The following is a 25,078-nucleotide window of genomic DNA, read 5'->3' as shown; positions in this document are numbered from 1 at the left end:
TCTTGCCTGGGTCAGGCTTCATGCCGTCGGCTGAAAGGATGTGCCCGAAGTAGCTCACTTCGGTGGCTCCGATGGTGCACTTGTCTGCGTTGAGCCGAACGCCTCTCTCCCGTGATCTCGCCATCATTGCATGTAGGTTCTTATCGTGTTCCTCTCTGGTCGCGCCATATACAAGGATGTCATCTACTATAGCTGCTACTCCGTTCAGTCCCTCGTATGTCTCGTCGATTTTTCGTTGGAACTCGTCTTGGGCAGAAGCGAGCCCAAATGGTAATCGTAGGAATCTGTACCGTCCAAACGGTGTGTTGAACGTCGTCAGCTTCGATGATTCTGTGGAGAGCTTGATGGACCAGTATCCCGACCTTGCATCCAGTACGCTGAAATAGCGTGCGCCTGTTAGTCTGGGTGTGATGTCCTCTAGTGTCGGCAGAGGGTAGTGCGGGCGCTTGATAGCCTTGTTTAGCTCCTTAGGATCCAAACATAGTCTGAGCTTGCCTGTGCGTGGTTTCTCAACAATGACCAGTGCACTGACCCACTCCGTTGGTTCGATGATTCTAGCGATGATCTGTGTGTCTTCCATACTCTGTAGCTCCTTCTTTAGTCGGCCACGCAGGGCGATCGGTGTCCTTCTCAGTGGGCAGACTACTGGCTTGGCGTCTGGGTCTATATGGATGTGACACTCTCCTGGGAATAGTCCTATCCCTTTAAACACGTCGTGGTATTCTTCCATGATGGACTGTTTATCTGTGTGTGCATTCACTGACAATACTAGTTTAATGAGGTCCATATTCAGGCATGCCTGTAAACCTAGAACTGGGGGTGCCTGAGTGTCTACTATGTAAAAGTCTAACAACATGCCACGCTCTTTGTATTTACACTTTAACGTGCATGTGCCCTTTACCACTAGCTTCTCTCCACCATATCCTGTCAGTCTGCGTGAGGTAGGCTGTATTTTGCGTTTATCTTGTAAACTGTGATACTCTCTCAGAGGAATTACATTTACTTGTGCACCTGTGTCTAACTTAAATTTAAGCTCTGTGCCCTGTTTTCCTACTTGTATGTCTGCGAACGCTTGTTCTGTTGCATCAAACCGTCTGTCTGTCACGGTGTCTACATACAGTTCGTCTGACTCTTCTCCTGACTCAGAGCGCATGCTAATCTCGTGTACTGACTTTTTCTGGAAGCTACCGGCCCTGCAGACTTTGGCAAAGTGGTTCCATTTTCCACACTTCGTGCACTGTTTTCCCCTAGCTACACAATTATCCCCTTCCTTGTGAGCTCTACCCCCACAGTATCCACAGTTCTTACGTGTGTCTGTGTCGCTCGCTCTGTTCGCTCTCTCTGTCCACTCTGCTCTGGGGCGATATCTCTGAGCGCTATGCTTCTGTTCATGTCTGTGCACCTCGTGCACGAGCTGCTCCTGCGCGCTGCACGTGGCGCCAGTAAAGCTCTTTATCTGTGATTGTGCTAGCTCGTGGGCTCTAGCTATATCTATCGCGTTGTCTAACGACAAGTCTGATCCTACGTTTAATAGTTTCTCTCTTACTTTTGCTGAGTGTATGCCAAACACTATGCGGTCTCTAACCATCTCATCATTGTTCACATATGCACAGTCTTTCACCAGTAGTTTCAATGCAGTGACAAATTGTTCGAATGACTTGCTCGGTTGCTGGGTTTTCTCATGGAATTTGTACCTGGCGAAGATTGTGTTCCTCCTTGGAAGTACGTATGCTTCGAAATTGTCATAGTAGCTCTTCAATACCTTTGCTTCATCTGCACTGAGAGTCCATGTGTTGTGAATGTCTCTCCCTCTTTCTCCGCTCCACAATAGCAGGTAGCTACATTTCTCGTCCTCTCCTTTCTTCTTGAGTGGGCCCGAAAACATCAACTCTGCATGCTGCCTGAACTTCTTCCATTCTCCCGGTAAGTCCAGAGAATCCCAATTCATCCGTGGCGACGGGACTCCGTTGATATCCATGTTCATCCTGCTTCTGACACCATGTCGTATTCGATTAAATAGAATAATCTTCAGGACGAGGAGATAGCGTTTATATGTTTATTCAAAGGTAAGCATCGTTCAGCATGAGTGTAACTCCATTCACGGCTGGCAGCCAACTGCCTGTGAGGACCCCTGGTCAGGTATACATAAGCAAGGTGCGCCTGGCGCGCCTGTCGTAAATGATATATTCACAGCATGAATAATATAGTAAAGATATATTCAAAGCATGAATATTACAGCTACTGCTCCTTCATGCTAGGTATGTCTGTCAACCAGCTAGCTACTGCTCCTTCATGCTAGGTGTGTCTGTCAACCAGCTAGCTACTGCTCCTTCATGCTAGGTGTGTCTGTCAACCAGCTAGCTACTGCTCCTTCATGCTAGGTGTGCCTACAGTATCAACCAGCTAGCTACTGCTCCTTCATGCTAGGTGTGTCTGTCAACCAGCTAGCTACTGCTCCTTCATGCTAGATGTGCCTACAGTATCAACCAGCTAGCTACTGCTCCTTCATGCTAGGTGTGCCTACAGTATCAACCAGCTAGCTACTGCTCCTTCATGCTATGTGTGTCTACAGTATCAACCAGCTAGCTACTGCTCCTTCATGCTAGGTGTGCCTACAGTATCAACCAGCTAGCTACTGCTCCTTCATGCTAGGTGTGCCTACAGTATCAACCAGCTAGCTACTGCTCCTTCATGCTAGGTGTGTCTACAGTATCAACCAGCTAGCTACTGCTCCTTCATGCTAGGTGTGTCTACAGGTACTATATCTGTATGTCATGTATGTCATATATGTTATGATGAATTGAAAATGGGGGACCCTGATGTAAACAAGACGAAAGTCTGCAATATGTTAATAAAATCTTCAATCAATCAATCAATCAATCAATACAGTATCAACCAGCTAGCTACTCATTCCTCATGTTCGGTGTGTCTATCAGCATTTTTGCCAAAAACGGCACTGTATTTCTTCTTTACGCATGAGGTGTGGACATTACAGGCCTAACTTTTTCTCCACATTGGTTTTACTCTCCAGATTGCATTCAAATGCACATTATTCTGATATTATACAAGATACTTGAGTATTCTGTTGGTGCATGCAAATCCCTTATAGCTCATACTGTAGCTCATATCCTGACTATGATCAACCTGGACATGGTCACTGTTTACTGTTGGGTTATGTGGGAGTTATATTTCGTATTGCATCGCGTCCCGCTCTGAGCCTTACGAGATACTTCTATCTCCTGTGATACCTAATGTATCTCCCACGAACAAAAAACACATGCACCCCACCTGTATGGGGCCCCGCCCCTTATGGTGGCATTACCCATATAACCATGACTCTGGTCATGAAACACCCTTCCTCTATTTTCGTCCCAGCGTATTGGATGCGTGCACCATACGAGCTAGCGGAATGAAAAGATTAAGGGAGATTAATAATGTTGAGGGCTTACCGGAGAGTTGTTTTTCCCTGGATTCTCTGGAGCTTGTTTCGGCGACACATGAGACCTATGCTGGTGGTTCCTCGGCTGACGGCGACGGACCGAGGGGCAGCGTACAAGGTTTGGCTAACGGGTCGGCTTGTACAAAGGTGAGGTCTGTGTCAGTAGGCGTCAATGTCGGTGTTGGTCGTGCTGTGGAGTATGTTTCGGCACCAGGGCCGGGGCGGCTTGGCGATCGTTCCACTGTAGTGGGCGATGTCTTGGCGATCCTGGAACATGCTGTTGACGCTAATGCTAATGCTACTGCTAATGCTAATGCTACTGCTGCTTCTTCTGCTAACGCTGATGTTGACGCTGGAATGTCTAATAATCCCCGCCGCGGGATTCCGCTTTTCCCTCCTCTTGCCACCTTCATTGATGAAGGTCAGTCGGTGGTGGGTGTGGGGGGGTTCGCTGAGCTCTATTTACCTTTTTTGCGGGTGAAGGGTCTGACGACGGGGTGCAGCCCGGGGGTACCTTGGCTAAGTAGCCAGGTAGCTTCTTTTTTGTGCCCAGGCGGGGATGAACGACGTTCCGCCCGGCCGTTGCTTGATAGCATGTCGGCTCGGAGGGTGGCAGTATGGACGAATGAGTGGTATACTGCTGCAGGATGGCATTTAGCGGCGGCCAGTGTTGTGGCTCAGCTGGCTGCTTTCCTATCCAAGATGGCGTCGGGTTGTAGGTCTTTGGATCCAACCGACACTATGAACGTGATTCATGTTTGTGGTGTTATAGAGATCTTGACTCAGTCGCAAGCTATAACTGCAGGGAGGATTCGGATGCTATCGACTTTGGTTGTTAGGCATGTTTGGTTGGAGCAGTCTCCTCTTGGGGAAGAGGATAGGTTTTCTCTCCTCACGACTCCTTTTTCCACAGATAGTCTTTTTGGGCGTTCTGTGGAGGCGCAGGCGGTTTTTGATTCGGGTCCTACACCGCCTCACGCTGTGCAGCCAGGGGTGGGAGCACGGTCTCGTCAACGACTGTGGCGAGATCCTCGACAGGCGGCCATGTTTCCCCCGCCAGTGGTGCCCTGGTTGGAGAATCGACAGGGTTTCGCAAGGCCGACAGTCTTGGCGGCCGAGGGATCGGCCATTTTGGGTGATTTCGGGGTTGGTAAACCACCCCGTCGTCATTTTGCCGCGAGCAGCCCGCTCCCCGTTCAGTCCTCTCTCTGGTATCCCCAGAAGCGGGGCTCTGAGTGTTCTCCTTTGGCTGCGGGCCGCGAACCTTCTTTGAAGCGTATGCGGCCCCATTCTTCACTTCTCATGGAGACAGGGGCTGACACCCAGTTGATGGCTGAGCCTGGGTCTGTCCGTGAGAATGTTCCGTCGTCGCGTGGTTCCTACACCGCAGGTTGTGGGTGGGTGGAACCTGGTGTTACAGCTGCCACTAGCTCCAGTGGTCAGCAGGGGGACTCGGTGCCTCTTCTGTTGAATGCTCAGCAGGGGTTACCCCGGCTTCGCCCTCGCCAGGCGGGGTATTGCGCTGTTGCCTCCCACTCCCGTCAAACCGGCAGTGGTCTGCAAAGGAGAGGCTGGCGTGATTTGAGTGGTAGCAATATCACTGCAGGGCTTCGGCGTGTAGGAGCCCATGGGGTCCTCAGGCCTTGCGTGTCTGGCTGCGGAACGGCTCCTCAGCGTGTGCTGGAGGGGTGTTCAGGGGGTGAGTGTGTGTCCACAAGTTTGATGACCGCTCCTCCCGTATCAAACCGGCCCTTTCTGTCGGGGTCCCCCCTTGGGTGCTTTGCACGACGGGGGGGACCGGGCCAATTATCTGCTGTTCCTTGCGGCCCAGCGTCAGTTGACGGCGGGGGCGCTGTGGGATTATATTCACATATGGCGACGGGAATGTCCCTTGAATCGGTGGATGAGGAGAACGTTAGAGGCGGGGCTGGTTTTGCAGTTTGCGCGGCCCCATCCTCCGTTCTCAGGTTTGGTGCCGACCCTATTGTTAGGGTCGGGCGCGGTGACAGCCCTGGCCGACGAGATCCAATCTCTGTTGGCGAAGCAGGCCGTCGTTGTGGTCCCGAGAGAGGACGCAATGTCAGGCGTCTACTCCCGTTATTTTCTGGTGCCCAAGAAAACTGGGGGGGTCAGACCTATACTGAATCTGTCCATGTTCAATCGGTTGATTGTAGTGAGACCGTTCAGGATGTTGACCGTCCGACTCCTTCTGCTTGCTGTCAGGAGGGGGGACTGGTTCACCTCCATAGACCTGAAGGATGCGTATTTTCACATACCCATTTTCCCTCCTCACAGGAAGTTCCTACGGTTCCTGTTTCAGGGCGTAGCGTACGAGTACCACAGAATGCCGTTCGGTTATTCTCTGGCTCCCCGCACATTCACCAAGTGCGTGGCGGCTGCTCTGGGGCCTTTACGTCGTCGGGGGATACGAGTTCTGTTCTATCTCGACGACATTCTGCTCCTCAGCCGTTCAGAGGAGGTTGCCAGGTCTCATACTCGACTGGTGGTGGAATTCCTCACCAGCCTGGGTTTTGCTGTGAATTGGAAGAAGAGTACCCCTCTTCCCAGTCAACAGGTGGAGTACTTGGGCTTGACATTGAGGTCGAAGCCCATGCTTGCGACCCTCTCGGAGCAGCGTCGGGGGGATCTCCGTCACGCGCTCGGGGGTTTCCGTCTGGGAGGGACGGTTACGGCGCTGCAGGTGATGCGTCTGCTGGGCCTTATGTCGGCGGCCCACACGGTGGTTCCTCTTGGCCTCCTCTTTATGAGGCGGATACAGAGGTGGTTTCTCTCTTTGAGAATAGATCCGGTGTGGGGCAAAGGGAGACGGTTGACGGTTCCTTTGTCGATATGGGGGGATCTCGCCCACTGGGGGAGGCTGGGTATCCTCTCCGCTGGGGTCCCCATGGGCAGCAGTGGCTCCCACGTCACGGTTTTCACCGACGCCTCTCTCACAGGTTGGGGAGGGGCGTTTCGGACCCACGCAGTGGGGGGCAGCTGGACGGGTCATGCCGACCCAGCTGTCCTGCATATCAATGTGTTGGAGTTGAAGGCGGTCCTCCTGGTCCTCAAACGGCTCGGCCACCTGGTGGTAGGCGAACACGTTTTGATCAGGACGGACAATGTGACGGCGGCGGCGTATATCAACAGGCAGGGTGGGACTCGTTCCGCCCGCCTGCTCCGGGTGGCGCGCGAACTGTTGCTATGGGCATCCCGCAGGCTGCGCAGTCTGCGGGCGCTCCACGTTCCTGGTACGGAAAATGTGGCGGCGGATATAATGTCTCGGGGCGGTCCTCGTCGCGACGAGTGGGAACTCCGCCCCGACATAGTCAGACAGATCTGGGATCGGTTCGGGGAGGCCTCGGTAGATCTGTTTGCGTGCCGACGTTCTCACAAGTGCCCCTTGTGGTTCTCGCTCAGTCGAGCGGATCATCCCCCCTTGGAGGTGGATGCCTTCTCGACCTTTCCGTGGCCGCCCGGTCTTCTGTACGCCTTCCCTCCTGTACAGCTGTTGAGTCAGCTGTTGGAGCGGATACGGAGGGAGCGCAGGACGGTGATCCTGGTCGCGCCGGACCGGGGCACGTCAGTGTGGTTCCCGGTCTTAATCCAGCTTCTGGTCGCTCCTCCTTGGGTCATTCCGTGGTCAGCGACGGCCCTCTCGCAGCACAACGGAGTGCTTGTCCAGCCTCCGGTGTTGGGTCAACGCCTGGTGGTGTGGCTGGTGGGAGGGTGAGTCTGGGGAGGATGGATCCCGCAGTGGTTGATACCATCCGGTGTGCGCATGCTCCCTCCACTGTCGCGGTTTACGCGGGCAGGTGGCGTGCGTTCCAAGAATGGTGTAAGGGGGGGGGGCTGGGACCCAGTCTCCTGCCTCCTGGATGCTGTTCTGGGTTATCTCCAGTCTCTTCTTGGTAGGCTGTCGGCTTCGACAGTGAGGGTATCTGCGGCAGCTATATCCTCCTGTCATGAGGGTTTTGAGGGGACTGTTTTGTTCAGCCACCCTCTTGTGAAGCGTTTCCTGCTTGGCGCTCGACGCGTTAAGCCGGTGCAACGCTCCTTGGCTCCGACTTGGGATCTTCAATTGGTCCTCGGTCGGTTGTCCTTGGCCCCGTTTGAGCCGCTCGAGCAGGCGCCGTTGGGACGGCTGTCTTTCAAGACCGCGTTCCTACTGGCTGTCACTTCCGCTAAACGCGTGGGTGAGCTCTGTGCTCTCTCGGTACGTCCAGAGTGCCTGTCTTTTCGGACCGATTGCGGTGCCACTCTGCGACCTAATCCTGCTTTCGTGCCTAAGAATATCCGGAGTTCCTTCCGCTCCCGGGATATTGTGGTTCAGGCTTTTCGTCCTCCTCCTCACACTAGTGAGTTAGATGCGGGCCTTCACCTGTCATGTCCAGTCCGTGCTTTGGGGATTTACCTCAGCCGTACTCAGGACTTCAGGGTTACCGACCAGCTTTTGTCTGTTACGGTGGGGCTCGTGCTGGTAAGGCACTGTCGAAGCAGCGCCTGTCCCATTGGTTGTGCGAGGGTATTGCCCTCTGCTACACGTTGGCTGGGCAGGATCCCCCTGGGGGCGTCAGGGCGCACTCCACTCGTGGGGTGGCTGCCTCTGCCGCTCTCCTGGGTGGGGCCTCGGTGGGGGACATCTGTGCTGCAGCTTCATGGTCCTCACCGGGCCCCTTTGTAAGGTTTTACCTCATGGACATGACCGGGGGTTCTGTCTCCCAGGCGGTTCTGGGGTCTGTGGCCTTTCCTGCTTCCCGTCCTTTGGTCGGGTAGCAGGAGTGTATGGGTATGGGCCGCAGTGTGTTGAGTCACACGTGGTTCCGCCTGTACGGTGTGTTCAAGGGGTTCTGGCTCCCTCTTGTTCGCATTCAGGTGGAGTTGACTGCGCCCCCCCTTCGTTAGGAAGGATGGGGTGACAGGGCTCCCCGCACCCCTTGATGTGGGCTTACGGGTCCTCAGGGGGTACATCTGTCGGGTCTCGCGCCCGCTCTTCCCCATTATCTCGTAAGGCTCAGAGCGGGACGCGATGCAATACGAAATATAACGATAGGTTATGTAGATAACCTAGTTATATTAGTATTGGCTAAGCGTCCCGCTCTGCGCGCCCTGAGTTCCCTCTTGAGGGATCTTTTCCTGGGATGGGTTTTTGGCGAGGAAGGGTGTTTCATGACCAGAGTCATGGTTATATGGGTAATGCCACCATAAGGGGCGGGGCCCCATACAGGTGGGGTGCATGTGTTTTTTGTTCGTGGGAGATACATTAGGTATCACAGGAGATAGAAGTATCTCGTAAGGCTCAGAGCGGGACGCTTAGCCAATACTAATATAACTAGGTTATCTACATAACCTATCGTTTTGTTTCCATGGTAATATTCACAATGTTCTGTTTACTCATGTATGGAGGCCAGATATGGGCCTCAACTTGAGACTCATCCCCAAATGACCTTTCATCCCCAAACAATGTTACCCTGAGACTCACCTTGGGAGGAAGACTGCATTCTAATCTTTCCCTCGCTGCCGCTATGTGTCCGAAAGCTGCTGCATAGCTGAGACCGGGAGGGTTATTACTGCATTCTCTAGGCAGTGGGGGAATTGACCGATTGCCTTTCTTCAAGCTTTTTCTCGTCAATTGGTTCTACGCTTCTCGTGTTTTTCCTGCTCGAATGCGCCTGGTCAGAAGCCAAGGTCACATCAGAGGAAAGGCCACTGGACGTGGAGGGTGGCACCACACGCTCCAATTCTACCTGCCACGATACTCCGCTTGTATGTGCCAGGATAGAAATCCCGGCCACTTGGACGCTGTAAGCGCTGTGCTCGTCTCACCTACTCTAAGGCCGGCATAAAGGAATGCTCCCATTATGGCTGCTCAGAGCCGCGGCCTCGTGCACAGCCTCGTGCACGGCCGTGCGTGACTGTGATCCATCGCTTCGCCATGCCTGGCTATGAACCAGTGGAATGTGAGGGCAGCACGCGTAAGCTTCGGAGTCTGAGGTCTCTGCGCGCTGCGTTTGTCCGAGTCCTGTGAAAAAAACTAAGACCCCCCCACCCCCCCGGATTGTATCATATGAATTCCTTTTGTCTATTCATATTTACAACAGAGTAACGGTGGATGGATCCAAAGTGGATGCATTGTAACGTCAGCTGAAGAACGAGTAAGCTATACAGTCTCAATTAGCCAAGGTGCTACAGCCGATAATCCAGAAATCAACATTTCCTTCCAATAAGGATATCATATAAAATACACGTTTAGGAAATTGCGGTCCAGAATACTTCCCCAGGACGCTGCACAGCTACTTGCACGCTAACTGTGCACTCACTGACGCTTGTGTTCCCACAAGGGACATACACATGGACACACAAGACTTGTAGAGGAAACTGAAATACTCCTTCCTTTCTCCTGAAACATAAATAGGCTGATGCTTGACAGAGTTACAGCAGTCTGATTGCAAGGTGGGGAAACATTGGACTGATATGGACCACATGGTAATCACAAAACAATTATCAAGGAGATTTTATTTATATTAGTTTTATCTCAGCAGTAGAGCCGAACCCACCTAGGATATCTAATATAGCCTACATATACAATATAATTGCTTATAATAGTTACAGTTATGAGTCATTTTTGACAATTCTCTATTTCAACAATAGACATTATATACCACTTGTAAATCAGATGAAGTGGAAACAGTCGTTATTTTTCGGCAGATCTGTAGTGCATGTTGAATGATACTGCAAATACAGTAACCCTTTTTTATGATCAGCCTCAGTTTCTGTGGCTTTAAGCAACTTGGCTAAATGTGGGAATAATTAATGTGCTTCTGGCATGAGTTTCATCTCAATTTGCCAAATAAGCCTTATCAGCATACTCAGTGTGGTAACACTGAGTGATAGCGAAACAGATAAGATTACCCTGAAGACTGAAATAACAAACAACACAGGGCGTATTGTCAAAAGAAATATCAAGAAGCTTTGCGATGCCCCACAATGTCATAATACAACATACCACTAGATGATTACATCGCTGAAAACCTGACCATAGTACATACAGTACATAACATACTGTACTGCCTTCGGAAAATATTTAGCCCCCTTAATTTCCCCACCACATTTAGTTGTTTCATAGACTGAATTTAAAATAGATTATTTATTTGAAAAAGTGAAGATAGTGATATCGTATGAAACTGGAGATCGCAAGGAATCCGAACATACCAGCCGTGTCATGCTAGCTCACAGTTAAGCAAAACATTTCGGGGGGGAAATGGGCATTTTCAAAGGGGTCCCTTGACCTTGCACATCAGAATATCTAAATGAAATGGGTTTCAATGGAACCACAAGAATCTCCCCTTTACAGCCATGTTCACCCCAGTTTTGGGACAAAAACCATGCATGATTTTTGCATGGTTTGATGTTATTTTTGGAATGTCTGTATGTCAATTTTGATGAAATTGTAAAAAATCTGAATCTGATAACATGTTTTCACTTCCTCATCATGGGGGAGTGTGGAGATTGGTTTTAATAATTTTTTTATCTAATCTAATATGTTTGTCTACAACAGAACAACAACATGTGGAAAGTGAAGACACTGTAACTGCTGGTGTTCTGCAACAACATTCCCTGTTCCGTTTCTAAGTCAGCGACAGTCCAAAATATTCTTCCTTCTTCTCAAAGTAGTAATTGAGTCTGGCCATGGCGTACCTGTCGAGAGAGAGGTCATCAGAAAACAAGTGTTACAACAACAACAACACAGGAATTGCTTGCAACACAGAAAAACTAGGAACATTTCATACAATCCAAGTATGTTCCACTATCCACATAACTGAAAGACTATAAAAGCTGTATGGATCCATTGAGCATTCATTAAAAGATGGTTTAGCCTCTGTGTTTTCACTATATTTTATAGTATGAAAGGAAATGGAATTTGAGCAATGGCGTTCAATTAAATAATTCCATATAATTTCTTCTACTTGGTCCCTAGCTTTTTCAGGATTAAACTTTTTTTTTTTTTTTTTTTTTTAATCTTTTTCCCCCACCCTTTTCCTCCGTTTTTCTCCCATCCCAATGTTAGTCGTTATGCCAATTCCCAATTCCCTTCCTGGTCGCTGCACACCTACCCCCTACGGTCGGTCTGGGAGAGTGGAGGCTATCAGTATCACATGCTTCCTCCGACACATGTGTAGCCAATCAACCGCTTCTTTTCACCTGGCAGCGCAGACTCTCACTGAGAGGGTGTAACGTGTGGAAGGATCACACTACCCCCCTTAGATCCTTTCCTCGGTGAGAAGGTGCCCCGACCGAACTGTAGGACCCACCCACCAGCTTTCCCACTGCCAATTGTGTTAGTATGAACGACCAGCCAAGCTGGTAGCAATCCCGAGAGCTGGGCTCGAACCCAGCATCTCCTGCACTAGTGGCGAGCGCCTTGCCCACTGCGCCACTTAGCCGCCCCACTCTTAAACAGTTCTTTTCAATTAACCATTATCACATGCTTCAGTCTGGTCACGGAAAAAGTGCATCCGTTTATGTATCAAAAGGGTGTGGAGGTTGAAGACTTTTCCCATTCTCTACTTTCCTCTCGCAGAAACGGCGGGCGTGCATCTTTTGAACGGGGAGCAATTAGAGACAAGGTAGAAGAAGGAAGGATATCGATGTGGTGTCTGGTTGAATGGCTCTAATGAAATAATCTAGAGGCCTTGGAAGAGAGTATGACATTGTTGGAAAGTGATGTGAAAACAAGAGGTGGGTCTGGAGGCAGCTGGCAATGACAACAAATGCTGAAAACGGTTGAGAGAATATACGTAGGGGCGACAGTGGCTCAGGAGGTAGAGCAGTCGTCTGGCAATCCGGAGGTTCCCGGTTCAATTCCCACTCCTCCCGGGTAGCGTGTCGATGTGTCCTTGAGCAAGACACTTAACCCTAATTGCTCCCTGTTACGGACGGTGACCTTATGTGTATATATATGGGGGTTATGTATGTTATCTGTTGTGCGTGTGTGTATATAGGCATGTTTTGGTTGTTCTGTTTTTGTCTCCCTCCTGTGTAACATGTGTCTCCCAGTTACAGCAGCAGAAGCAGCAGCAGCATCTGAGGCTCATCAGACTAATTAACCTCCACATCCCTTCATATACCCCAATTGTGTGCAGTGTTGGTTAGCTCTTTTGGCTCAGTGTGGTGGTGGGTGTCTCTCTGTGTTTGGTGATAATTCTGTGTGTGCCTGCGTGGACCAAACCCTGTATGTGGGGTATATATACTGTTGGCTCTGTTTTGCCATTTGCCACTGTAAGTGTGGGTATGTATATTTGAGCTAGTTAATGCTCTATTTGCTCTCATGTTTGGTGTGTGAGTTAGTTTCTGTGTTTGGTGATAGTTCTGTGTGTGCCTGCGTGGACCAAACCCTGTGTGGGATATATATACTGTTGGCTCTGTTTTGCCATTTGCCACTGTAAGTGTGGGTATGTATATTTGAGCTAGGTAATGCTCTATTTGCTCATGTTTGGTGTTTGAGAGCTGGCGAAAGCTCTGGTTCACTCCATTGTGTTTTGGTGTGTTCTTTGTTGTACATTTCTGTTAACCCATAACCTGTTTGTGTATTTGTTTATTCCTTGTCACCCAGCCTATGGTGATTGCTTTGTTTTGTATTAACCTTTTGTTTCGCACACAGGGACATTGAGGGCAGGAAGATACCCTGGGTCTACATTCTGCATCACGTAGGCGACCTACTGTTAAAGACACCAGCTTTAGAGTGAGCACCACCACCTGTACTTTGGGGCGTCCGTGCCTGTAAAGGGGGGGGGGGGGGGGGGGGGGGGGGGGGTTTGTTTCCTTTTAACATTTGATTTGGTGCTCACTGGTAGGTCCTCTTTGCTCTCTGTGTTGCTGATCCTTACTTGTGAAATAAATATTATTATTTTGCAATTTGTCTCTGGCGTTTTGTGTCACTGCACCCTCACCTACCCTGTCTGTGGCCTTGTGTTGCGTCTCCCCACGGGGGTACGTAACACTCCCAATGAGCAGGTTGGCAACCTTGCATGGTTGCCTCCGCCGTCGGTGTGTGAATGTGTAAAAATGTGAGGAACAAATTGTAAAGCACTTTGGATAAAAGCGCTATATAAATGCAGCCATTTACCATTTACGTAGATGTGATTGACGCAGGAAGATGCATGAAAAATAACATCCTCGTAGATCCACGTCAATTTACATTCATTCAGCGTCGTGTTTGTAGTATTGCATGTCCCTTTCCTTTCAACACATTTGCCTAATTCCACTACTGTTTCTGAAAAGTGAAGTGTTGTTCTGACCGGACTTCTCTTCTAAATTTGCTAAAAACATCATTGATTATAAAATTCGAACTTGAACTACTTTCGAAGTGTGTTCAAAGTGTGAAGTCTCACCTGACACAGAGACAGACTCTCAAACGTATGTTCATCACTCTTGAGTGAAAGCTGTAGAAAAGGTTTTTCTAGCTTTTCCTTGACTTCTTCGCCAATGAGCGCACTGGTGTATTGTTTGCTTATATTTTCAAGTCTACCTCGCTGTAACAAAGTGCTGAATCGGAAAGTTGCGGCCAAAGATCTAGACACGTCTGAAAATGTTACTTTGAGAGAAGTGGTTTTGGTGTTTGTTTGAACCGCATTGTCGAACACTTCAATTAATGGGATGTCTGACTCTGCTCTTGCCCTTGGCCATTACACCCTTTGAAACAGAGCAAAGTATCAAAAGAAGGAAAATAGAGACATAGGGTGGAGTTTGTCCTTTAATCAGCGATTTCACTAAACTCAACATCGACAAAATGTTCTCTCTCATTGCGCGGCGAGACAAAACAGATTATACAAACGCATGCCATAGCATGTTAAATTATCTTTTTGTCTCCCATGCAATAAGAGAGAGACGATTGAGTCAACGTTGAGGAGTTTAGTGAAAGCACTGATCGCTACTTGTATTCTACTTGTATTCTACTTGTATTCCATTATTACTCTGTTATCCACCTGTAACTGCTTAACCCCCCCCCCCTAGGCTCCTTTGCTACCACAAACTGAGCCTGGCCTTCTAGCCACCCAGACCTAGTACTCAACCGGTGAGCCACAAGCGATACACAAGTGAACGATTTCAACGTTAGATGAAGACGCCGTTACTGTTTTGTCAGCGCTGGCCTGTATTTCACAATCAATTACAGGAACAGAACAACAGAACAACAGTTAGAATGCAGCCCCTGATTGGTCCACGATTGCGTTGCAATTTCTGGAAATACATGTGAATACGAGTGTGACGGATCATACTGGTCTGCGTTGTGTTTGATGTTAAATGAGAATGTCCCGAGGGGGAGTCGAACAGGGGGCTCCCGCGTCCGCGGGCGACGACACAGGCCGCTGCACTAAGAAGTGAATTCACTCCTAACTACCGTACCTATGCGTCTGTTAACCCTGTTATGGGGAAGTGAGTTTAATTTACCAGCCTGCACTGCCACAGTCACTCGTCAACACACCTGTTTCCGTGACTGTGGACATACCCACGGGCTTCCCCGTTACACGAGGAAGCCCAGACTGTATCGTAAAAGTAGAAAAAAGATTTTTAGAAAGACTGGCTTCCAGGCTAGTAACTGCTGGCAAAGGCACTCAATAAATGTTGTGCCAGCAGGGCCACCCCTAGACTTCTAGGGGGCCTTGAGCAGGTTTGATTTGGGGTCTACTCCATGTACAATAGAGGCCTTGCATGGATTTAATTGTCTCTCTTCCAACATAGCTGCCTGTAACCATTGGTAACCATTTTTTGTTGAATTGACAATAGAACTGTCCTAGGCCATGGAAAATAACACATTCTTGATTTGGGTGGCGTTCCTCTTTAACCACAGTGTCAATGTCTTTATTATAAACCTGAGTGTAACCTGCAGCCTTTTATTGATCTTGTTAAAAGGCCAACCATGCTACATGTTATGTTAAAAATAATAATAAAAAAAATAGCCAAAGCTAACCTTGAGCAGGGCTCTTAATGCCAGACTGCTGAAGCGGAGCACCTCAGTGGCACACACTATGGGACTGTGGTCGTTCCAGGCGGCACACAGCACTGGGCTGCACCAGCGCTGTGGAAGTTCTCTCCTAATACATCATCAAATGTTATACCATTCTTGCCCTATTGAGTTTAATCATTAAAGATTTTCTTCTACATTTTAATTATTATAATCATTTTAGTCATTATATTTCTGCCCGTAAGCCACATACAATCACTTGTGAATTTTGAGCAGGCTTTTTTCCCCCCATATAAAGAGAACAGGAGCCTTCACAGACAATCACATCCAGCCCCACTTTTATTAGAGAGGACGTGAGAAACTAGCGTGCTTAGTGTTACTCATCATCAGAGATGAAACCGAGACGTTTTATATTTAGCAAAAGTAGGGGAAAATGAACTCCCCCGTTCGAGGCAGGTATTCCGTTTCACAATGTGCTTTTGTGCGCAAATTCCACCTCAATTTTGCACTTGAACCTCTCCAAACAGTGGGCCTCCTTATTCATTTCCTCATAATAATGTCTTTGTCAAATAACGGCTCTCGCCCCGCCAACATGTCCACAAATCTAAACCGCTGACTCGCAGACACTTTCAACACATGAACAAAATCATATAAAGAAAGTCAATATGGAACGGTAGGGGAGGAAGGGTGGGTTTGCATTCCCCTTGTGGCTCCCTATTGTCACATACGCATCTGGCTTTGGTTAAAGAGCAGGGCCTAGGCGTCGCCTGTCACTCGTTGAGTAGTCAGTAGAGATTTGGCTCACGGGGATAACAGTGGGAGGAAGCAGAACTTCAAATGTTAAAAGGGAAGGTTCCGGAATTCTTGACCGATATATCGTTTTTCTCTCGCTTCCTATAATCACGCCACTGAGAATAATGCTATCCATGACGACTGTGGTTTCGGTAGCTCGTTTTCCACGGTGAGTCTTGTTCGTCGCTAAGTTGGACAAACCTACAAATACTCTACGGACTCTATCCTTTGCATAGTGAGTTATACTGTAATAATTCGTAATCTATCAATTTAATTTTAGGGACGACTTCATCTCACCCTGTTTTCTCAGACCATTTTGTTCAATCAACCACACTCAACGCGCTAATGCCTTAAGCAAGATGCTTAAACGGTTGCTGTCAAATGTAACAATATTTTCAGAGGCAATCGAGACAATGAGAGAAAATAGCTCATAAATTGCCACGGTTTCCTGTTCCTCGTCTCCTTCTGTACAGGACTTGGTGTGTGTTAACAGTAGCATTCATTAAGTGGTATTCTACAACCTACACTCTCTACAATCTCTCTCTCTCTCTCTCTCTCTCTCTCTCTCTCTCTCTCTCTCTCTCTCGCTCTCTCTCTCTCTCTCTCTCTCTCTCTCTCTCTCTCCCCCTCTCCTTCACCAGTAACAGTGAGAGGTCTGAATAACGGACAGCGTAAGGGTTAAAGACTGGTGTGTGTGGTTTTCACCGCCATTATTTTTCATGATAAGACAGATGGAGAGATGAAAGGGGGGATCCTTTACTCCACCAACAGCATCCGTGTGTTCTTCTCTGTTCTGCAAAGCATGAATGATCAAGGAACTTGAAAGTCCTGTGTGTGTGTGTGTGTGTGTGTGTGTGTGTGTGTGTGTGTGTGTGTGTGTGTTTTGGGGGGGGGGGATTGCCGCAATACCTTCAAAACACTACACCCGGTGCCCCACAGTTACTATTGCGTCTCTGAGCTCATTTCAGTTAACCCCTCTAGTTAAAGGAAGGTAACCTGACCCTCGCTATGCACTTTAGGACAACCTCAGCCCGGCGGGCTTCTAGCAGGCAGACGTCTTGCAGGCATGCATGTGGTCGAGCCGGGGATGAGAGAGAGAGAGAGAGAGAGAGAGAGAGAGAGAGAGAGAGAGAGAGAGAGAGAGAGAGAGAGAGAGAGAGAGAGAGAGAGAGAGAGAGAGGTATATATGTAGGAGGAGGACCCGTCGGGGACTTGGAAACAATAGTGCCTCTGTGTCTCACGGCAGCCCCTCTGGATCACATTTCCTCCGAGAAGGTTCAGATCGAAACGCAAGCGGAGGCCCCTGTCGCTGATTGGAGCGCGGGCAGGAGAAAGCCACACGGAGGGGAGGGTGCCGTATGTCAATAGTGATTAGGATCACCATCACGACTGTGGCGGCGGGCGCATGGGGCATGCGGGGAGAGGAGAGAGGAAGAGGAGGGGGGGGGGGGGGGGGGGGGTGATGGGGGTGGCTGTTTCACCCATATGAACTTTATTGTCTGGCTTCGGGAATGCCTCTGGACGTTTTTTGTCGAGTCGCAGTTGTGAGAAGTGCATCGTGAGAATTTCCTTATTTTTCTAAATACTTAGAAGTCATTATGAACATACAGTATGATGGGGGGGGGGGGGGGGGGGGGTAGAGACACTTGCGTCTGTGAATATTATGTCCGGTGTATGAGAAAGAGATAACAAACCTTTGGAAGTCAAAGTCGATGGTGGAGTACCGTGCCTGCAGGATGGCCCAAAGACTCCAGAAGAAGTTAGATGCCTAGTGTGAGAGAGAGAAAGAACAAGATGGACTGGGGATTGCAGTAAGAACTCCTGACTGCCACACAGTCCTCAAATGCCCTTTTCTTGGGGCATTTCATCCAAAAGTAACCCTGCAGGCCCTGCCACAGAGAAACAAAACATGGGATCGGGAAAATTATTTATTCACAAATTGATTGACAGAGCTCTCGATTACAAGGGTTCTCAGGGGCGATTGCAGCAAGACACGTGTTTTAAGTATGGCTTGTATAGCTGTGTAAATGTGGTTCGTGTTTGAATTGTTTGTTAGCATTGGAGTAGAAGAGCCGTAGCGAATGGAATGACATTTTGAAATGTTTTCTTTCTATCAGAAAGTTATACTCTTGGAGTATATTGTATATCCCCGTAATAAGCATGTGATTATGTGGTGTTGAGGACTTTCCTAAACATAACAGGTGACGCCTGGTTCAACCAATGGCGCTGTATCGATTTTTTCTTCCACTCACTTTTGTTTCGATACAGAAACCTCTCGACTTAAAGGAACAAACAGGACTTTGTTTGGACATTAACTGAGTTACACAACTTTAAAAGCTCACTTCCGCATCTTTCAGCTGTTGCTCTTAAATTGCTGATTGCATGCTGCACAGTCAGAATGACAAAGCTCCGTATTGAATTGTTTCCTCCTTAATGGCTTCGCTCACTTAGGCCGATAGCCTCCCACGCCTCCATACAGTTCTGTTGTTCTCCGCCCTAATTGTAAATCTTCACGGTAGGACCCGCTAACAGCGAGGCCTAACCAGCTCCAGATAGGTCTCTGTTCTGCGGGCCAGTGATATAATCACATTTTTATTTGATAATCAAATCGAGGGGCGGAATGAAATACTAGCGCGTTGCGGTTTCCTCTTTCGGCTTTTCTTTCCCCCCTTGGCAGGTTTTCATCGGTAATCTCTGTCTCTGGCTGAAGAGAGAGATTGAGCGTGTTTCCATTATGATTAATAACTGCTACCTACCCATTAAGAGACCATTAGCCTAACGCTAAGCAGAGACCGCCGGTGACAGGGAGTCATTGAGAAAAAAGGGAGATGAGAGACATGCAGGAGGGAGGGTGACATCACGGAGTTACGCTGGTCTCTTTATCTGGGGGGGGGGGGGGGGGGGGCGCCCTGGGGAGGGATCGAAGACTAGTCAAAAGAGACCCCACTGTGCCTTGGCACACGCTCCCTGAGATTGAAGGTTTTAAAGGGAGTGGCTTCACTTCAGAGAACTCTTGCCGCTCTTTTTTACGTTCCCTGGATATACTGGACCAGTGGCTCACATCAATGACCAACGGCAAGGATAACAGTTACAACATTCAGCGGTTGTTAGTGAAAGAGCCATTCGTACTGTAGGCAGCTGGGTCCACTTCCCCTGCTGTGTAACAGTTCTTCTATGGGGGAGAAATGCTTCTCTGAATGTCATTGATAAACATACGATGCTGGAAGAACATATGATGATGCACGGTTTTCCTCAACTCCTTTTCTTCTACTGTGCTCTATTGCAACTTCAGCAAATGGTGGTCCGTCGTCCATTTGGATACCTTTAAGTATTGGAACAAAGCTTTCAACTTTCAGTGTTGTCTATATTACATCAGCATGTTGGGTCTGCTGGGCCGTATGATCATAAAAGCTGCCAAACGGGTGATTATTTTGGACATAATATCCAGCCGGTTTGACAGACCTCTCTCTCCTCTGTGCTGTGTCTGGTCTTACGGCTGCCTCGTCAAGCACGGCCCCGATCAAGGCCATTTTCACAGAAGCTTCCAAAAAGTCACTAGACTAACCACGAAAAAATATATAATAATATTTTATATAATAATAATAATAAATATAATAAAGAAAATAAAAATCTGTTTAGACAATTAGACATTGAATAAATAGGACAGAAACACAGATGAAAAAAATAAAGAGAGATCAAAATTGTAATCAGTCTGTGTGCTCTGGGGAGCATAAGCATAAAAAGCCAGTAATTTGAGTGTCAGAGAGGGTCCAACGTTCCAATCTAGCGACGACATCGTGATACATGGTGGCGATTTTCCGACAATGGCCTTGAAGATAAACAGATACCAGTGTTTATTCCCCCCCCCCTCTGTCAGAAAAGACCAACCCACTTGAAAATATCGCCACAGAAAACATCTCATCACAACCATCATGGGAGAAACGTCAACCCTCCTTTTTCTCCATGGCGTCTGGTGTCTGTACTGTAGCAACGCGTCTAACTCCGCCCACTTCTCTGGCCCTGGTGCCGTTTTAGACAACATTAGTCTAAAGACAGACGTAAAGAAATAACGTTCATTTGGACGCCTTTTTGGGCCACGTTTTTGTCCCCCTGGTCCAGCAGACAATGAACGTCTTCTGGGACAGAAAACACCCACTGAATTGATTAAACACATACAGTAATAGTTTAAAGTTCAAGTTCCAAGTTTCAAGTTTTGTTTTATTTGTCACATATAAGGTACGTGTACATTACAGTGAAATGTTTGGTTCTGTATGAGCCTCCTGAGATTGTGCTTCATACAGTAAAACAGTAAAAATAATAAAGACCAGGCAAACACTATACAAAATATACAATATACAAAACAACTTTAGTTTTTTATATTGTATATTTTGTATAGTTTTTGGTTTTGTCTACTAATATAATATATATACTAATATATACTATATTTTGTATAATATATACGTGATGTAAAATAATAACATTGATTCAATATTCAAATACCTCGGTTTACGAAGCTTTGAAGCTTCAAACACCGGTACAGCCCTAATATTCAAGATAGCGTTTTTATTAACCTTGATTCTAATTTATATTGATTGGACTTCCTAGATAAACATTAGGGCTGTGTCCCTAACATCAGATCGAAAAACAAATAAATGTATTCCCTTGCGATTGTTCCTGTAAACGAGCTCAGCACTATCACTGGTTTAAACGTCCCTTAACACCCGCCTTGTGAAAAGCGGCTCGCGCTGGAAACTTTGCTTAACTCATTAAAGTGTCAGTAAAGGGCTTCTCCCACTTCGCAGAGTCAAGAGTCCTCCTTAGTTTGTCATAGAAAAATCTGATTTCAATCAACGTGATGTTATCGCTGCTTCTGCTCCATTCCAGCACCCCCCCCCCTTCTCCCTCTCCGCTTTCTTGGCCGAGATGTGAGTTGTTTTAAACATAATGTGCTTTCTCATCACTTCTGCACTATTTTGAGAGACATTCACACCAACCCCCCTGAAATTGCTAAGACAATTCTGCATATTGTGTTTGAGTTATGAAAGCACTCCCAGACGATCCCACTTGAGCCCCCAAAGAATGAAAATTGTGGTCGTAAGGAAAATTATTTTGGCTGCTGTCTTTCATACCCCCCCCCCCCCCCCTCCAACGGTGGTTTCTAATCAACTCAGACGGCGTCCATCAAACTCTGTACGGCGGTGGGTCAACGATGCATCGGGTGGGGCTTCTTCTTAGGGAAGAGTTTTCGGACGGTGAAAAAGTAAATTGTTAATACGTGATGCTGAAGTGTTGCTCTTCACTAACATACTGTACATTTCAGTGGTCTGTGCACATATGGTTGATATTGAACTGTATATATACCCACACACACGCACGCACGCACGCACGCACGCACACACGCACGCGCACGCACGCACGCACGCACGCACGCACGCACGCACGCACGCACGCACACACACACACACACACACACACACACACACACACACACACACACACACACACACACACACACACACACACACACACACACACACACACACACACACACACACACTACTATCTATTTTATACTTACTATACTTTTTATACTTATCTATTTTTATCTAGCACAATTTCTGGAGCAAAACAAAAAGAGGCATTTTATATAAAAGTATTCTGTACTTCAGTATGACAACTAATAAAGAAACTTGAACACACACAAACTAAAAAGACGCCGCTAACCGCTAAGGGATGTCTAAGTAAAAACGTGTCAGTAAAGTCCAAAGCGTATTAACGAGGACACGTGTCATGTTGGCGTCTTGTGCCGCGTGTCACTCACCAGCGAGAACTTGCAGACTTGAACGTGGAGCCTGGCGACCTCCCCCTCCGTGACGGTGGCCTCGCCCCCCGTGCTGCGCTTGTAACTCTCCAGGTAGGCCGTCAGCCAGTCCCTCTGCAGCTCGCGGCTGGGGTACAGGCTGTAGTCCACGTCATTCACACCTTGGCCACACGCACACACACACGCACACACACTTTTTTGCGTGGCTTTTTTTTTTTGTACAGTGTACTAGTGTACTGCACTATGAAGAGTTGGCACAGTACGTAACGTGATATGTTTGCCTTCTATAGAAGATTGGGTACACTGCAGCGTGGACCTACCGGCAAATTCATTGAAGTGATTGCCTATGTCGAAGGCCTGGTAATTGTAGTCTGCGTACTCATAGTCAATGAATTTCACCATTCCTGAGAGAAAGAGAGAGAGGGAGAGAGAGAGAGAGAGAGAGAGAGAGAGAGAGAGAGAGAGAGAGAGAGAGAGAGAGAGAGAGAGAGAGAGAGAGAGAGAGAGAGAGAGAGAGAGAGAGAGAGAGAGAAAAGTAACGCTGGTTACCATTGACAACATGAGGGACATTTAGCTTAAATGTTTTCATTTGTGAGAAGAGCAGGAGGTGAAGAGAATCCTAGAAACCCAGTGTACTGACTGAAATAGTGTCCCCGAGGTCTACTTCCTTTAAAAAATTAAATAAAATAGGATTCTCATGGTGACCAAGGCCGCTATTTTGCCATTTGTGTGGGGAAAAAAACCTGATGAAAGTAGAATAAGAGAACGGGAAGATATTTTGACTGAATGAGTGCAAAGATGATGTCTGTCAGGCTACAATAAAAGGAGAGGCTTGTGGAAAATAACGACATCATTTCAAACTTTCAAAAAATGGAAGGTTCTTCACCCGCTGAAGCGATCGCTTTGATTCTTCTTAACCACTTCAGGCACATCGGTCCGTTTACTGAACCCAGAATACGGCAATCTCGTATCAGTTGGCGCTGGTGCTGCATGTGACTGATGGAAATCAGCCTACTATACTACACGAGTCTGGATCATCCCGGAACCACTTATCTCAGCGCTATATTCACAATTATGGTCCATTTGGTTCCCTGCTCACCCTCCTTGTGGTTGTAAATGATGTTCTTGGTCAGGAGGTCGTTGTGACACAGGACCGCCGGCGAGTCAACCTGCGAGAGGTGTCTCTTCAGCGACTCCATCTCCGCCGACAGGGTCTCAAAGCTGGCCACCTCCTCGTGCCGAGGCACGGCGCTGCTGCGAGAGAGACAAAAAATAATAAGAATAATAATAATAAGATTGAGGTTATTGCCTTTCTCTAATATCGTGACGAACGCTGAGGAAAGTATCATCTCAAGTGGTTTAAGTCGAGGGAAGAGGAGGAGGAATGTGCTTGGCTGAAGGAGCTGCTCCTTGGCCACAGATGTGCTATACGGGAGGGGGACCTCGTTCAGTGGTGCACTCAACTCTGATTTCACGGAAGGAGATGTTTGTAAATGGAAGCGGTTGAGTGAGACTCGTGGAGAGGTTACGACGAGCCTTGTATTCACTCCGGTGACGGCCCTATCCGTCAAAGGCAGCCTAATGTCCTCCTCGGGCGTTCACTGTTCCACGTGCACCTGGGAGAAGGGCCGCGTAAGCATTCCGGGCTCCTAATTAATTTTCATGTTTCCCTTCCAATCGCCGGGGCATGGGACAAGAGGGGGGTAATTTAAACACTGTTCCACCTATTTATCGAGTGGAGAGACAAACAGATGCTCCGGTATTATACACACTTGTCGACATAATTTAGTGAGGCCTGTTAGGGACGCACAATAAAAGCGGTGGTGCAGAACCTTGTTTACAATCGTGACACGAGGCTCTTCTCGCCCCTACAGCTCCTCTATACCTCCCCCATGCTCCGTGCACGCTCTCTTTCACGCGCGCCATTTTCATTTTCAATATGGTCTTTCACTAGTGGAGTCATCCCTTATTCAATCAATACCAGTACAAATGGAGTGTACTGTGTGTTAATTCAAACTGACTTCCTTACAGTTTTATAATTTATATAAATATAGCATCTATATAGGTTATAGTATATATAGAAGTATAAATACACAATAAAAAAAATTTAAAATAAAATAAAATATATATATACATGTAAAACATGTATAATTTTACTGAATATGCCAGTTTTTTTTTTTTCTAATGAAAAAAATAAATGTCTTTAGTAATTATCTTATTGTAAAATTGGAAGTGTAAACTGGCTGTAAAAGGCCTAGAATACAGTATCTCAAGTGGCTGAAGAATCATCCTCATTTGCATTTCCATCATGCAAATCCCTAAAGATTTTTGCTTGAAATTGTCGTCGTCCCCATTTACCAAGCATAATTGGTCTATTTAGCCCTTCTCTTAGTTATTATACATTATAGTACCACACATTTCTTTGATAAATCACCCATATTCATTTTTGAATACCCATATCTTCTACACATAAAAAAATAAGAAAAAAATCAACTTGATTATAGAGAGATCCATAGTTATACTCGGAGTCAACGATTAAAATGAAAGACTTTCAATTGACTTCGACTGGAAAACCTGTGCCTTGTGCCATCAGAGCCCCTTCCTCTCTTCTGTCTGTCTCTCAGTTCCTTCCAGATGAAGGCGCTCCTCGTCAAGTACGTTCGCCTCCTGCTCCGCACACATCTCTCCCAGTCAAGTCTCGGCAACAAGGTAATTAGTGGAATTTCCTCCTCTGGCGGTTCATTACCAATGCGCCTTATTTACATATGATTTCGAGCGCCAGCCGAGCTCCGCTGATTTCTTGGAGTATTGTGTGATTTGTGGGAGAGAGCGACGTAACGGGAGACATAGCAGCAGGGGGGCTTCGAGAGAAGAGGAGGCTGCGTGCGCTCTCGCTCTCTCTCTCTCTCTCTCTCTCTCTCTCTCTCTCTCTCTCTCTCTCTCTCTCTCTCTCTCTCTCTCTCTTTTCAATATGAGAGAGATATCCATCATTCTCTTTCTCTCTCTCTCTCTTTCTGCCCAGCGGGTGATTTGAGAACCAAGGACCTCCTCTGCAGGTGCAGCC

At 47.6% G+C, this 25,078-nt stretch overlaps 1 protein-coding gene across 1 annotated transcript in view; it reads right to left on the bottom strand.

Moving 5' to 3' along the window:
* Positions 1 to 11,032: 11,032 nt before the first annotated feature.
* The window catches only part of LOC311245654 (ethanolamine kinase 1), a gene marked incomplete at its 5' end in the record, with an annotated part of 27,786 nt that continues 13,740 nt past the window's right edge, over positions 11,033 to 25,078 (bottom strand). Inside the window, 5 exons of the mRNA XM_084335586.1 lie at positions 11,033 to 11,137; positions 17,888 to 17,961; positions 22,015 to 22,175; positions 22,335 to 22,418; positions 23,114 to 23,268. Coding sequence (XP_084191712.1) covers positions 11,068 to 11,137; positions 17,888 to 17,961; positions 22,015 to 22,175; positions 22,335 to 22,418; positions 23,114 to 23,268 — 544 coding nt within the window. The 3' untranslated portion in view covers positions 11,033 to 11,067. The remainder of the gene's footprint in view (positions 11,138 to 17,887; positions 17,962 to 22,014; positions 22,176 to 22,334; positions 22,419 to 23,113; positions 23,269 to 25,078) is intronic.

This window comes from Notolepis coatsorum (genome assembly GCF_963971535.1).
Source record: "Notolepis coatsorum genome assembly, chromosome: 18".
In the NCBI taxonomy this organism is placed as follows: Eukaryota; Metazoa; Chordata; class Actinopteri; order Aulopiformes; family Paralepididae; genus Notolepis; species Notolepis coatsorum.
The sequence above is the reverse complement of the archived record's forward strand: the minus strand, read 5'-3'. Positions and strand labels throughout refer to the sequence as shown.